Raw genomic sequence first — 14,361 nt, 5'->3', positions numbered from 1 at the left:
TTTAGTGACATTAATTCCATTCACAGTGCTATGCAACCATCACCACTATCCATTCCCAGAACTTTTTCATTATCCCAAACAGAAACTCTGTTCTTTTCTGTTATTGTTGTTTAGTCTTTTATCCAACAGTCCACATTAAAAACATCAAATTCTAGCCAACAATTCCCTTTAAAGGATGATTTAAACCACGACTCCCCATTAATCCTCTTTTGAATGAGTCAGTTAGCAATGGGCAGGCTTTCTGGGTGCCTGCCACATGCAGGGTAAACCTTCCAGCAGCCTTGGAGGGTGTGGAAGGCCATCTCTGTTTCACAGACAACCAAATCAATGCAGAAAGGTGAAATGCCTTACCCAAGGTCACACGGCCATTAAGAATGGGATTTGAACACAGATCTTCCCCTGTGCCAAGCGGTACCAGCACCGTGGCATAACTACACTTCAAGGACATAATAACATTAGCCAGCCGCAGGCCATCCAGCTTCTCCCCACCCAGGCTTCCCTCTGTAGCCCCTGTCTCCAAAGGTCATTGTGACTGTCATGACTGTCACACAGTCATGTCCGACTCTTTGCGACCCCATGGGCTGTAGCCCGCCCAGGCTCCTCTGTCCACAGGGATTCTCCAGGCAAGAATACTGGAGTAGATTGCCATGTCCTCCTCCAGGGGATCTTCCCAACCCAGGGATCGAACCCAGGTCTCCCGCATTGCAGGCAGATTCTTTACCCACTGAGCCACCAGGGAAGGCCCCCCCGCCAAAGGTCATTATCTGAGCCAAATATCCCCACCATCCTCACCTCTGACTGGCTGATGACAAATAGGCACATTTGGGGACCATCATTTGAGGTTTCAACCTTCCATTTCACCTGGAGCTCTCTGAGCAGGTCCTGAGATAATTGAATTATTATTATTAGTTTAGCCTTTAAAATTAATTAACACTAGGCCCAGTTTAAATATTCACTCTGGGTCTTCTATTTGGGTGTGCTTTCCTTTTACAAAGCTAGGTTGATGGAGGTGTGTTGGGTCCAGGACTCCCCCACATGGCCCCGTTCTGGACATGGAGAGACGAGATGAGGCATCATGGGCAGTTCCCAGCACAGCCATCAGGGCTCTTGGTCTTTGTTGTTCCCAATGCCCCTCATTCTCAGAAAAGGAGGGGGTGCAATTTTAGAGAGGCGCTGACCTGCCCAGGGTCACCAGACAGAAAGAAGTGAAATAGGCACTAGATCCCGGGTGCAGGGTGGCTGTCCCAACTGTGGGCTGGGACCACGGCTCCCGAGTGACTCTCCCACCTGTGGACCCCTGGGGAGAAATTGCCTCCTTCCTGCCCTAACGTGAGAGGTCCAGCCCCTCACAGACAAAGCCAGGGTCCTGGGCCTCTGGCTGCAGGGGTGGGAGGTGGGTGCAGGTACCCGCTCCACACAAACCCCCCTCAAACCTCCCACAAGCCCCTTCCCATCTGTCTCCATGCAGGTGACCTGTCCAGGGAGGCCTGCCTTGGCCTGGGCGTGGCAGCCCAGCTGTCTCCACCCCACCTCTGACCCCAGCCCTCACCCCCCACCAAGTTCGGGATGCAGGGGGGATCTTCTCACCAGACTTGCTTGTGAGATGGGGGCCCGGGCAGGTCCACGCCTTCCTGATCACCCTCGGAGGGCTAAGGACTTCTCATCCCACACCCAGTAATGAATGTCCAATCCCAGCTGACGGTCCAGACATGGCCTTTCTCCTGTGTCCCCACAGCAGGGCCTGTTGGTGCAGTGGGAAATGGGCTGGGGTCCTCCAGCTTCTGCCCACAATCCCCCATTGGCTGTGAGGCTGCTGGTGCTTTCGCCTGCTCTGGATGGGCCTGGCAGGTGGACACAGCTGCCCGCTTCTCTCATGGGTCCTGCGCTGGTGATCTGGAAGTATCAGGCCAAGCTACCTTTTGCAGAGCCCTGGACATGGGCAGTCACAACTGTACGTCTCGTGGTTTTCCTCACCTCCTGGACACAGTGGTCTCCCTCTGCTGCTTTCCCCTTGATCCCTGGGGAGCAAGCAGGCATGGCTAAGAGGACCTATGCCAACTCTCTTCTGTGCCCAGGAAGCACACGGGTGAAAGCCATTGGTCTTCCACATCCCCAGCAGAGTCAGAGTCCAGACCCCAGATCCCTTTTGCTCTCAGAGTCTTAGGCCAGAGTCTCCTACCTTCAGGAAGCATACTTTGGAGTCCTGTGGGGGTCTCCCTAAGCTTGGGGAGGGAAGATGTGGGTGAGGACTCACCCCTTAGGACCTGCTATCTCCCAAGAAATGTCTTCACCAATCTCTCTGCCTGCCATCTCTGATCCCTTTAAATGTCTTGGGAAGCACCAGGCCAGAGAGGCAAGTTCTAGAGCCAGCCTTGGCGTCAATCCCACCAGCTGGGCAGCTTTTGACCACTTATTAATTCTCTCTGTGCCTCAGTTTCTTCATCTGTACAATGGGAACAAAAGTATCCCTCCAGCAACTTCATGGAGGAAAGGTCATTCATGACACGTGTAAGGCGCTGGAACAGTTCCCAGGAAGTAGCTTGGGGGTTAGTGTTTGTGTAAGCCCTTCTGGCCCATCGGGTCCCAGCGCCGCAGAGCGGGTTCTCAGGATTCACTCACCTTGCTCTCAGTCCTGATGCCCATCTGGCTGGTGCCTCTGTTGGAGCTGAGGTAGGAGCAGCCCCATGTCAGCAGCCTGTTCTCACCTGCCGGAGCCAGTGAGAGCATTCCCATCTTACAGGTGGGGAGAGGTGAGACTCGCTCCAGGCTACACACTCACTGAGCAGGAAGTGAGGCCTTGAGCTGGAGCCAGTTTCAGGCTTCTGTCCTCCTGTGGCCTCACACCCTCCCCCACCCCCGGGCGGTCACAGGGCTCCTGTGAGAGGCTGTGATATGAACAAAGGGACCCAGAGGGTGGCACACAGGACTCCGGCAGCTTCAGCAACACGAGCTGAGGCCAGGAGAGTGAGTAGGGTTGTTGGCTGAGCTGTGAAGGGGCAGCTTGGCCATCAGAGCACAGAGTAGACAAGGCATCTTGGTGGGGTGGGGATGGCATGGGCTGGTGGGTGCAAGTCCTACTAGAGAAACAGACTACAGCTAAGAGCTTTTGCTGATCAGGAAAGTCTTCCCTTTTGAATGATTTCCCCACCTCTGAAAATAAAGATGATCTCCAAAGCAGACCGGGGGCGGGGGGTGGGGAATGGCCATACTCTGCCAGCAGCCCTTTTGTCTCAGTCGGCTGCTGCTGCGTAACACACACAGCTCTGTGACTTCAAACCGCAAGCCTTCACTTTCGCCCCTGAGTCTGTGGGTCAGCTGGGTGTCTCCTCGCGTATTGGTGGTGCTCATTCTCATGTGTGGGCTTCCCAGGTAGCTCACTGGTAAAGAATCTGCCTGCCAATGCAGGAGACATGGGTTCAATCCCTGGGTCAGGAGGATCCCCTGGAGGAGGGCGTGGCACCCCATTCCAGTATTCTTGCCTGGAGAATTCCACAGGAAGAGGAGCTGGTGGGCCACAGTCCATGGATTCACAGAGTTGGAAGCGACTGACCACACGCACCCATGCATTTTCGTGTGGACTGTAGCTGCGGGTCAGGAGGTGTCTCTGCTGTCCCCGCTGGGCTTGATGCCGTGTTCGGTGATGGACCAGCCGTGGGCTGGCCTAGGATGGATGACTTCGGCTGTACCAGCTCTTCCACGTGGCTTCTCGCCATCATCCAGCACGAAAACCGCTTCAGGCCCGGGCTTGGACCAGCACCCCCTACCTTTCTCTGCATTTTGTTGGTCAAAGCAAGTCACAGGCCAGAGCAGAGTCAAGGATGGGGGAACGGTGCCCACCTCTGGATAGGAGGAGTCCAGAAATCACATTGTAGAGGAAGTGAATAGAGGAAGCCGCTGAGGGGGCATTGACATCATAAATCTGCCACCCTTCCTGTTCTTCAAGACACCACACCTGTGTGACTACTGTTCCACCAGGCGTTCCTGCATCCTACCCCTTGCCATCCTGAAGTCGTCACTTCCCCTGGCCACCTCTTCACCTCCCACAGATCTTCCTGGACCTGGAGCAGCCCTTGAGAACCGGCTCGGCTTCTCTCTGGGTCCTTATCCCCAGGGTTCAGCCTGGCCCCTCCTCCCATGCAAACCCATACAAAGATGCTGGGTAAGCTGTGCTCATGGAGTCCCATCCTTGACTGATGTCGGGCACACGGAGCCTCCTTCCTCTCACCAAACACTCTCATCAATAGCGGACGGAACCTGTTTCCTCTCCCACCCGCCTCCCCCCGCAGCAGCCCTGCTGACTCCGACAATACTAATTAAATGCAGCAATCCCATCAGAAGGATCAAGCTGGGCTTTCCAAGGGCCCCCTCTCCGCCATGAGCTCTGACGCTGATGGATCATTAATGGTGTCGACAGCACTTATCGTGATGGATGGTGAGGGATGAATGGGGGAGGAGTCCCCCTGACGAGCAGCTTAATCTCCTCCTCCAGTTTGCAGCCCTTTGCCAGGGTTTCCGGGGAGCTTTCCGGTCCACGGAGCTGTGTGAATTTCACAGAAACCCTAGAAGAACTGTGACCAGGCGACAATGACAGCTCCTATTTTATGGAGGAGACAGTCAGGGCTCAGAGAGGGTGTGATTTGGGTGAGGCTTCCCAGGTGGCGCTAGTGTTAAAGAACCCGCCTGCCAATGCAGGAGAAGGAAGAGATGCGGGTTCCATACCTGGGTCCAGAAGATCCCCTGGAGGAGGAAATGACAACCCTCTCCAGTACTCTTGCCTGGGAAATCCCATGGACAGAGGAGCCTGGTGGTTAGCCATAGAGTTGCAAAGAGTCGGACACAACTGAAGTGACTTAGCACACACACACAGTATGTGCTGAGGTTGGGACTGGAATACCTTCCTCTTGATGAAAAAGTCACAGTGGGCGTCTTTGAGCTCCAAGGGCTGATCTTCCCCCATGCGGTGCCAGGAGAAACCTCAGCCCAGGGCGGGGCCGGGGTGCGCCAGGCCTTTGCACACACAGCCTCTCGTTTCCTCTCTGTTCTCTCTGCACATTGGTTGGAGCCTCTGTGACAAACTACCGCACACTCAGTGGCTTGAAAGAACAGTGGCTTCTTTCCTCACAATTCAGGAGGCTGCGAGACTGAAGTCAGGGTACCCGTAGGGTCGTGCTCGCTCTGAAGGCTCCAGGGAAGAATCTGGTGCAGGCCTCTTCCAGTTCCTAGTGGGACCAGCAATCCCTGATATTTCTCAGCTAGTAGATGCAGTACTGCAGTCCCTGCCTGCGTTGTCACAGAGCCTTCCCCCGTAGGTCTGTGTGTGTCTCTACATGGCCTTCTTCTCAGGACACCAGTCAGTGGTGTAGGGCCCACATCATCCAGTAGGACTTTATCTTAACTGAATCATCTGCAAAGACTATTTTCAAACAAGGTCACAGTTCCCTGGTGGCTCAGATGGTAAAATATCTGCTTGCAATATGGGAGACCTGGGTTCCATCCCTGAGTGGGGAGGATCTCCTAGAGAAGGGAATGGCAACCCACTCCAGCATTCTTGCCTGGGAAATCCCAGGGACCAAGGAGCCTGGTGGGCTACAATCCATGGGGTTGCAAAGAGTTGGACATGACTGAGTGAATAACACTTTCACAGGTACCAGGGGTTAGGACATTTATGTATGTTTGGGGGACCCAGTTCAACCCACAGCATGGTCTTTGACTGCCCATCTCTGGCTCTGGCTCTCCATGTGGACCTGTCACTGGGCTGGTTACTTGGGACACCACCCCTGACTTCTCCCTGAGCCCATACTGGACCACAGGGTGGCGTTCTGGCTCCCAGACCAGGTGGCCCTGGGCTTGCACTGATAGGGCTGCGTTGCACCCAGTCCCAGAGGATTGACTGATGGCTCTTTGTCCAGTGGTCCAAGCTGCCCCTTTCCACTCTACCTCACCATCTGGGGGACTCCCAGAGCTGCAGCAGAAGGAAGAAGGGACCACACAAGTAGAAGGGCACCATGGGTTTTCATGTAGCTGTCATCACTCACAGCAGGGAGGCTTGGAGCACCTGCCAGTCATGGGTGGGCTTGGCAGACCTCTCCCAGTGGCTGATTTGGGACCTTGAGCCTGAGGCATCAGCTGTTGGCACCTGGGCCCTGCAGTGTGGGGACAGGTTCCTGCCAGGGGAGTACAGTGCAAAAGCTCTGCACCATATGGGATTTCCAGCAAGTATGTCGCCTCTCCATCAAGTTTTCTTATCTCTAACGACAGAGCAGTAAGAGGCCAGTAGGCTTGTCCTGAGATTAAATCATTGGTCCATGAAGAGCTCTCACCAAAGTGTCTTTATTTTCCCTTTATCCTTGAAAAGTATTTCCATGAATACAGAAGTCTGGGTTTACGGGTGTTCAGATTTTCCTAAAAGCCTCTGGACTCCATTATTTCTGATGAGAAGTCAGCTGATGGGAAGTTACCTGATTCTTGGTGCCTCTGGATATAATATGTGATTTTTGTTCTTGCTTCTAACAAAATTTCATCTTTGTTTTGGTTTACAGCAGTTTGAAGTTTAGTTGTGATTTATTGGTATTTATCCTACGTGGAGGTAGCTGAGCTTCCTATATTTGTAAATGAAAGACTTTCATTATATTGAGGCATTTTTCAGTCACTATTTCAAGTCGTCTATTCTCTCCTTTCCTTCTGTAACTCTAAATGTATATATATAAAGACTTGTTGATGTTGTCCCAGAGATTCCTGAGAATCTGTGTTTTTTCCTTTTTATTTTCTTTCTGTTCTTCAGATTGGGTAATTTCTATAAATATATCTCCAAGTTCACTAACTCTTCTGTCATCTCAAATTTCCTGTTAGGCAATTCAGTGATTTTCCTATATGACATTTTCAGTTATAGATTGTTTGTTTAGCTCTTTTTAAAATAGTTTGTATTTCTCTGTTGAAATTCTCTTCCTTTTTCGTGCAGTGAGAGCATATTTTCCTTTATATCCTTGGACATAGTTGTAATAACTCTTTCATTTGCTAATTCTGATGTCCAGGGAACTTCAGGGTCTGTTTCCTCGGTTGTCTTTATATTCAGTTTGGGTGATAGGAAAACCTATTGCTTTGTATATCTTCATATAACTTTGGAGAATATCCTTGGTGTTGAGAATGATGATACTATAGAGATACTAGATGTTTGCTATGTCCCTTCAAAGAGGGTTTTTGTTTTGTTTTGCATTTGCAAACAAATTTTGCAACTTCCTGGGTGGCCTAGATGGTAAAGAATCTGCCTGTAATGCAGGAGACCTGGATTTGATCCCTGGGTAAGGAAGATCCCTTGGAGAAGGGAATGGCTACCCAGTCCAGTATTCTTGCCTGGAGAACCCATGGACAGAGGAGCCTGGCACAAGCTACAGTCCTTAGAATTGCAAAGAGTCAGACACAATTGATTGACTAACACACACACACACACACACACACACACACACACACACATAACTTGGTTGAACTCAACTTGAAACTCAGTCCCAGCACAAATCCCAGTTCACTTCTTTTAGACTTAACATCTCTGCATGTGTGCAGTTTGCAACCAGCTAAACACTGGAGCAGAGTTTATGTGTTGCATTTGGGGACTCCTCTGTAGACCGATTTTCCAGGATTAAGTACCTAATTTTCCAGCTACGAGGTCTTCCTCAGATTCTGTCTTATCGAGTCGAAGAGTATGACTTTCTATCTGAGTTTCAGTAGCCACAGACCAGGACCTGTCCTAAGGCTAAAAGCGACGAAAATGAGAAACTCACCCAGTGCTGCCTCTTATTCCAATTGCTATCTCCCCTGTAGGGTCTACCATCCAAGGAGGGGCACATAGTGGGCATGAGACCATAGATGTAGGAGGGACTACTGTACAGGGGAACAGGAGGGCTGTCAAGGAAGCCTTCCTGGGGAAGGTGGTATTGAGGCTGGAGATGTGTCAAACATTCTAAAATGAAAGAATGGACTTTCTGATTGCGTGGTTTTACTGCTGAGAACCTCCGCCCTCTCAGGCGAGGCAACTTTTCCGAAGGCAAACTCTAGAAGACACTTAACTGTAACAATGAGTAGATGTTAAACACCCACCAGCGTCTTCCTGGGCCTGGGGAGGCACTGACCTGGCCTGAGGTCTGTAGCTGCTCTGTCAGTGTTTGCAGAAGGGGACTGGAGGGCCCGGTGGTCAGGACTCCCAGGTCTGCACAGTGAGGTTGAATGTCACCTTTATCTGGCACATTTCTGAACTAGCCACTGTGATTTCTGTGGAGGCCAGAACCAAAGACAAGAGAGAGTTTTGATTTTCTGTCCAGCAAATTTTGGTCATTCATCATTCCTTGGTGTTATAGTCCTTTGTTGTTGTTGTTCAATGGCTAAGTCATGTAAGACTCTGCAACCCCACGGACCAGAGCATGTCAGGTTCCTCTGTCCTCCACTGTCTCCCAAAGTTTGCTCAAATTCATGTTCATTGAATCAGTGATGCTGTCTAACTGTCTCGTCCTCTGTCAACCCCTTCTCCTTTTGCTTTCAATCTTTCCCAGCATCAGGATCTTTTCCAATGAGTCAGCTTTTCGAATCAGGTGGCCAAAATATTGGCACTTCAGCTTCAGCATCAGGCCTTCCAATGAATACTGAAGGTTGATTTCCTTCAGGATTGACTGGCTTGATTTCCTTGCAGTCCAAGGGACTCTCAAGAGTCTTCTCCAGCTTTTCCAGTTTGAAAGCATCAATTCTTTGGTGCTCAGCCTTACTTATGGACCAACTTTCACATCCATACATGACTACTGGAAAAACCATAGCTTTGACTATATGAACCTTTGGTGACAAAGTGATGTCTCTGATTTTTACTACACTGTCTAGGTCTGTCTTTGTCATAGCTTTCCTTCCACAGAGTAAACGTCTTTGAACTTCATGGCTGCAGTGACTGTCTGCAGTGATTTTGGAGCCCAAGAAAATAAAATCTGTCACTGCTTCCACTTTTCCCTTTTATTTGCCATGAAATGATGGGACCAGATGCCATGATCTTGGTTTTTTAATGTTGAGTTTCAAGCCAGCTCTTTTACTTTTTTCTTTCAAGAGGTTCTTCATAGCTCTTCCTCTTTTCCAAAGGCTCTCATCTCCACCATCTCTCCTGAGTTTCTAATCCGGGGCAGACTCTGCTATAGCCATGCTACAGATGACAAAACTGAGTCTCAGAGAAGTGATGTAGCCCACCCAAGCCACATAGCCCATGTATTGCAGCAGGACTCCAACCCAGGACTTCTGGCTGGTCCATGAACAGCTCAGGGGGTTGTCACTGTCAATGGGCCCCCATCCATCTCCTCAGCTGCCACCAGAAATAATAGTCATATCTTCCTCAGGGGCTGGCGTGAGGTTCAAAGGAGGCAGCGGATATAAAACTGACATATAAATTGTAAATTTCCTGCAGATGTTAATGTCTGTTACTGTGGTAACTGCCCAGCATTTATATGACCACATTTGCTCTGGATACCAGTGGTTACATTGGCATTTTAGTTTAATAGCATTGTTATTTTTCCATCATAAAAATAATATATATTATGCATGTGTCCTAACTCATTAAATTGCATACATTAAATAATATGCATTTTGTGTATATCAGTTACAACCTCAGTAAAGCTATTAAAAATATAATCATTCATTACAGAAAATCTAGAATACATGGAAAAATAGAAAGAAGAAGGAAAAAATTTTTCTTTCCACTACCTTAAAGCAGCCTCTGTTTAACATGGCAACTCAGCTGGTAGACAATCCACCTACAATGTGGGAGACCTGGGTTTGATCCCTGGGTTGGGAAGACCCCCTGAAGAAGGAAACAGCTGCCCACTCCAGTATTCTGGCTTGGAGAATTCCATGAACTGTATAGTCCCTGGGATCACAAAGAGTCAGACACGACTGAGCGACTTTCAAAAGCAATTAAAAATATATTCATTCATTACAGAAAATATAGAAAACATGGAAACACAGAAAGAAGAGGGGAAAAAGTTCTTTCAGCTACCCTAAAGCAGCCTCTGTTTAAGGTGGTAGAAAATTCTCTTCCAGCTTGTTTGCCCTCTGCCCAGTTTGTTTGCTATCTAACATGGCTGTGATCACTGGGCTATATAATTAAAAACATTTTATGCGCAGTTCTATATCCTGCTCTTTCCCCCTAAGGGACTGTTGACATGAGCAGTGAGAACCAGCCCAACATGTGGGAACCGGGCCCTGCTGGCCTGTGGCTCCAGCTGTTGCCTTCCTGTGTCCCTGGACCAGTCAGGCTGTCCACGCAGGGACAGTGCTGGGCAGCTGGGGCCTGATGCCCTTCCCGGTTCCACATTCAACAAGCATCTCCGTGGTCCCCAAGAGCTGGTCTCCTCGCTTTTTAGCCCCCTTTATCTTTAAGTTGCACAGAAACCCATTCCAGTATTCTTGCCTGGAGAATCCCATGGACAGAGGAGCCTGGCAGGCTGCATTCCATAGGGTCACAAAAAGTCAGACACGACTGAAGCAACTTAACACATGCACACACGTCTTTAAGTTGAGTGACATGTGCTCTGATCCTGATCAGTGAATACACCCAGCCCAGCATCCTGCCTCTGAACCACCTTCCCTCTGTCCCCACTGTGATGTCCTTTAGCCATCAGAGCTGGCCTTTCCCTGTGGCTCAGAGGCCAGTGTGGGTCAGGCACTTGATTGGAAAAGGAAAAGGTGTGTATGAAATTGGAAATAGGAGTGTGAAAACCACTCGAAGTTAGAGAGCAGGTCTTGAGACAAAAGGTAGCTGGTATTTTGAGAATCAGCAAGGAACCCAGATTGGAATGGAAGAGCTTGGCTGAGAGTAGTGGAGGATAAGGGGGTTCCTTACCGTTTGCTGAGTTAAAACACAGAGCATTCAACAATAAACACTGGTTACCACACATCTGCCCAGGGTTTCGGAGAAGGCAATGGCGCCCCACTCCAGTACTCTTGCCTGGAGAATCCCATGGACGGAGGAGCCTGGTAGGCTGCAGTCCATGGGGTCACTAAGAGTCGGCCACGACTGAGCGGCTTCACTTTCACTTTTCACTTTCATGCATTGGAGAAGGAAACGGCAACCCACTCCAGTGTTCTTGCCTGGAGAATCCCAGGGACGGGGGAGCCTGGTGGGCTGCCATCTATTGGGTCGCACAGAGTCGGACACGACTGAAGTGACTTAGCAGCAGCAGCAGCAGCCGCCGAGGGTTTGGGACCGTGACATGAAGGAATGATGAATGACCAAAATTTATGCAGGAAGTCAAAGTTATTTATTTTTGCTTCTGGCCTCCACAAAAATCACAGTGGCTAGTTCAGAAATGTCCCAGATAAAGGTGAGATTCAGCCTCACTGTGCAGACCTGGGAGTGCTGACCACCAGGCCCTCCAGTCCCCCAGGCTTGCTTGGGCTGGGTGAGCTGGACGGCTATGCTGCAGGCCTGGGCAGGTCCTGCTCCAGGAAGCAGCAGGGACTCAGAACAACTGCTTGTCTGCTGGCATCCCGCAGGCCAAAGCCAGTCACAAGGTGTGGTACCCCGTCAAGTGCCAGGATTAGGCACCAGACAGGGTGAAAGTTTGGGCTCCTGATATGGCCTGCCTCTGGGGGCTGCAGGTCACTCAAGGCTTCAGACATTCTGAGACCTTTGCTTTCTCTCTGTTGGTGGGGAGCTTCTAGAAAGTTCTGAGAAGGCTCCCTCTGGCTGCTCTGTCAGGGCCAACTTGTGTTCTGGCTGGGAGAAGTAGAGGGCCCCAGTAGGGGACTGTCATGGTCCTCCAGGCAAGAGGCAGGAGAAGGGATGGAATGTGGATGTATCTCGAAGGCTGAGCCAATAGGATTGGACATGGAGGGTGAGAGAGAGGAGTCAGGGTGATCCCAAGGCTCAGGCCCAAGCCAGAGGGAGAATAGAACTGCTATCGCTGGGGTAGGAAATGATGCAAGGAGGGGGTTTGAGCAGAAGCACCCCATGATTTGGGAGCCTTAAGGCTGTCCCTCTCCCTGGCCACTCTAAGGAGAACTCAACATGGGCGAGAGGAGGGGAGGAGGGATACCAGCCAAGGGACCGGCCCAGTGCCTACCTGGGGCCACTGCCAGGAGGAGTGGTCAGTTCTGCAGTTTGTTTGAAAGTAGATCCACTGTGCCGAAGCCTGACTAAGGCTTTGGGTATGTGCAGAGTCCAGGCCAAGAATGTGATGATGATGGGAGTCCCATTCCTGGGGACCTCAGTGGGGAGCAGAGAGGACTACAGTTAGTCTCTGTGGCCCCCAGAATCGGGCTAGTGAGTTTTAGATTTGCATCCGGGTCACCTGGTGAGCACATAAAGCAACCCCCTTTCAAGTGTTTCTGAAAGGAAGGGGAGGAGGAAGGAAATAAAGTCTCCCGTAAACAAGTCTCGGTCCTACAGCCATTGGGGAAGGGGAGGGGGCCCCAGGCAGGGCTCCTACCACCCAATGAGGGCCCTGGGGGGCGGGAGGGAGCAGTTCCTTCCACTTACACATCACTGGGTCCTAATGAGCCACGCCTTCCTGTCTCTGTTCCCCCCGCCCCCCACCACAGCCGATATCATCTCTACCGTCGAGTTCAACCATACTGGGGAGCTGCTGGCCACAGGCGACAAGGGTGGCCGAGTTGTCATCTTCCAGCGGGAACCGGAGGTGCGGCGGGGCCTGGAAGGAGGGAGGGCTACTCAACCTGGGCTTTAACCCATAGGGTGCCACGTGCAGCACCCCACCGGGGTGCCTGGGCTGGAAGGAAAGGGTGCCCTGGCATGCAGGGATGGGGCCCGGCAGGTCTCAGGGAGGGAATCCACCTGGTCGGCTCAGAGTACCATATTCTGAACCCCCTCTGCTGAGGGGTCACTGTGTCCTAGACCCTGGAGAAACAGACTCCTGATTAATCTGCCCTCTGCCTGTGTGGGCTTCTCTGGTGCCTCAGACAGTAAAGAATCCACCTGCAATGCAGGAGACCTGGGTTCGATCCCTGGGTTGGGATGATCCCCTGGAGGAGGGCATGGCAACCCACTCCAGTATTCTTGCCTGGAGAAATTGCCATGGACAGAGAAGCCTGGCGGGCTACAGTCCATGGGGTTGCAAAGAGTCAGACATGCCTGAGCGAATAATGACAGCACTGCCTGTGTGAGCTGGAGCTGTCCCAACCAGAGCTGGGTGGAGGGGAGGAGGGACCTTCCCCCGCTGTGGGCCGGCCCTCCTTCTAGGGTTGATGGTTTGACTCAGCCCGGGGCCTTGCCCCAGTGAGTTCTGTTGTCTGGAACAGCCTGCCTGGAGGCATTTTTCTGAGCCACTGGAAGAACCTGGTGGTTAAAAGGCCGTGTTTGTTGAGCACCTACTACATGCAGACACTGCATATGCTTCTCCCATTTACTCTTCACTGCCCACCTCCAAGGGTGGAGACCGAAACCCCATTTCATAAATGAGGACCTTTTCAGAGTCACCCAGTCAGTAAGCAAATTCCAGGGATAGAAAGCGAGACTGGGTGTGGTCTGTCGGTCACACACAGCACCCTGCTTCCCAAGGGGGCTGGGATCAGATGCTGAAGACAGGATGGTGGAACAGCAAGGCAGTGAGGGGAGGGGGAGGGAGGAGAGGAGATGCCGGATGAGGAAGAGAAGGAGACGAGGGGGCCGGAGGGAAGGATGAAGGGGTGACGGGCAGAGGGGCTGAAGGGTCACTCTCCTCCCTCCAGTTCTTCAGCATCGTCCCCATGCCGAGGTGCCCTGAGGTCTGCCTTCACCCACGTTCATTCCCATAACCCTCCCTCACCACCACCCTAGAGGTGCCATTCAGTGCTGTTACCATCCTCAGTCTACAGATGAGGAGACCAGAGCTCAGAGGGTTTGCAGTAACTTATCAAGGACACACAGCCAGAAGGCAGGTAGCTGGGAATTTGTTATCTAGCCCAGTCCTGTGGCTCGAGCATTCTGATTCATGAGAAGGACCAGAGGCCTCCACTGGGGATTGCAAAGTCATCTTGTTTTTGCCAAACTGCAGAAAGAAATTAAACTGGCAGAGGCAGGTTTCTCAGTTTTGAATATTTCTCCTTTAATTTTTTTTCTTAATTCCAGTCCCACTGACCTTTGCCATAGCCAGTGCTAATAGGAGATGAAGTGAATGAGAGGCAAAAATATTGAAGAATGTTGAAGCTTTCCAAAAGTAAAAGAGGAAAAGAAATAGAAATAGATACTGTCAAAAGGCCAACAGGAAACTTGAAGTTGTGCTTGGTTGAATTTTTTTTTTTTTTGGTTGAATTTCTTTATTTTGCTCCCAAGTAGTTGTAGTTTCATGTTGTCACATAAACTTGAATTGTCTACCAAGAAGTGGTCCCTAGTGCCTGCGATGA

The 14,361-nt window shown here is 51.0% G+C and overlaps 1 protein-coding gene across 3 annotated transcripts in view; it reads left to right on the top strand.

The window, feature by feature from the left end:
• PPP2R2C (protein phosphatase 2 regulatory subunit Bgamma) overlaps positions 1-14,361 on the top strand; it is a 161,740-nt gene that overhangs the window by 91,219 nt on the left and 56,160 nt on the right. For all 3 annotated transcript variants that reach the window (XM_070458148.1, XM_070458149.1, XM_070458147.1), the window contains exon 2: positions 12,562-12,659. In XM_070458148.1, coding sequence (XP_070314249.1) covers positions 12,562-12,659 — 98 coding nt within the window. The remainder of the gene's footprint in view (positions 1-12,561; positions 12,660-14,361) is intronic.

Source organism: Odocoileus virginianus, chromosome 29 (assembly GCF_023699985.2).
Source record: "Odocoileus virginianus isolate 20LAN1187 ecotype Illinois chromosome 29, Ovbor_1.2, whole genome shotgun sequence".
Lineage (NCBI taxonomy): Eukaryota > Metazoa > Chordata > Mammalia > Artiodactyla > Cervidae > Odocoileus > Odocoileus virginianus.
The sequence above is the reverse complement of the archived record's forward strand: the minus strand, read 5'-3'. Positions and strand labels throughout refer to the sequence as shown.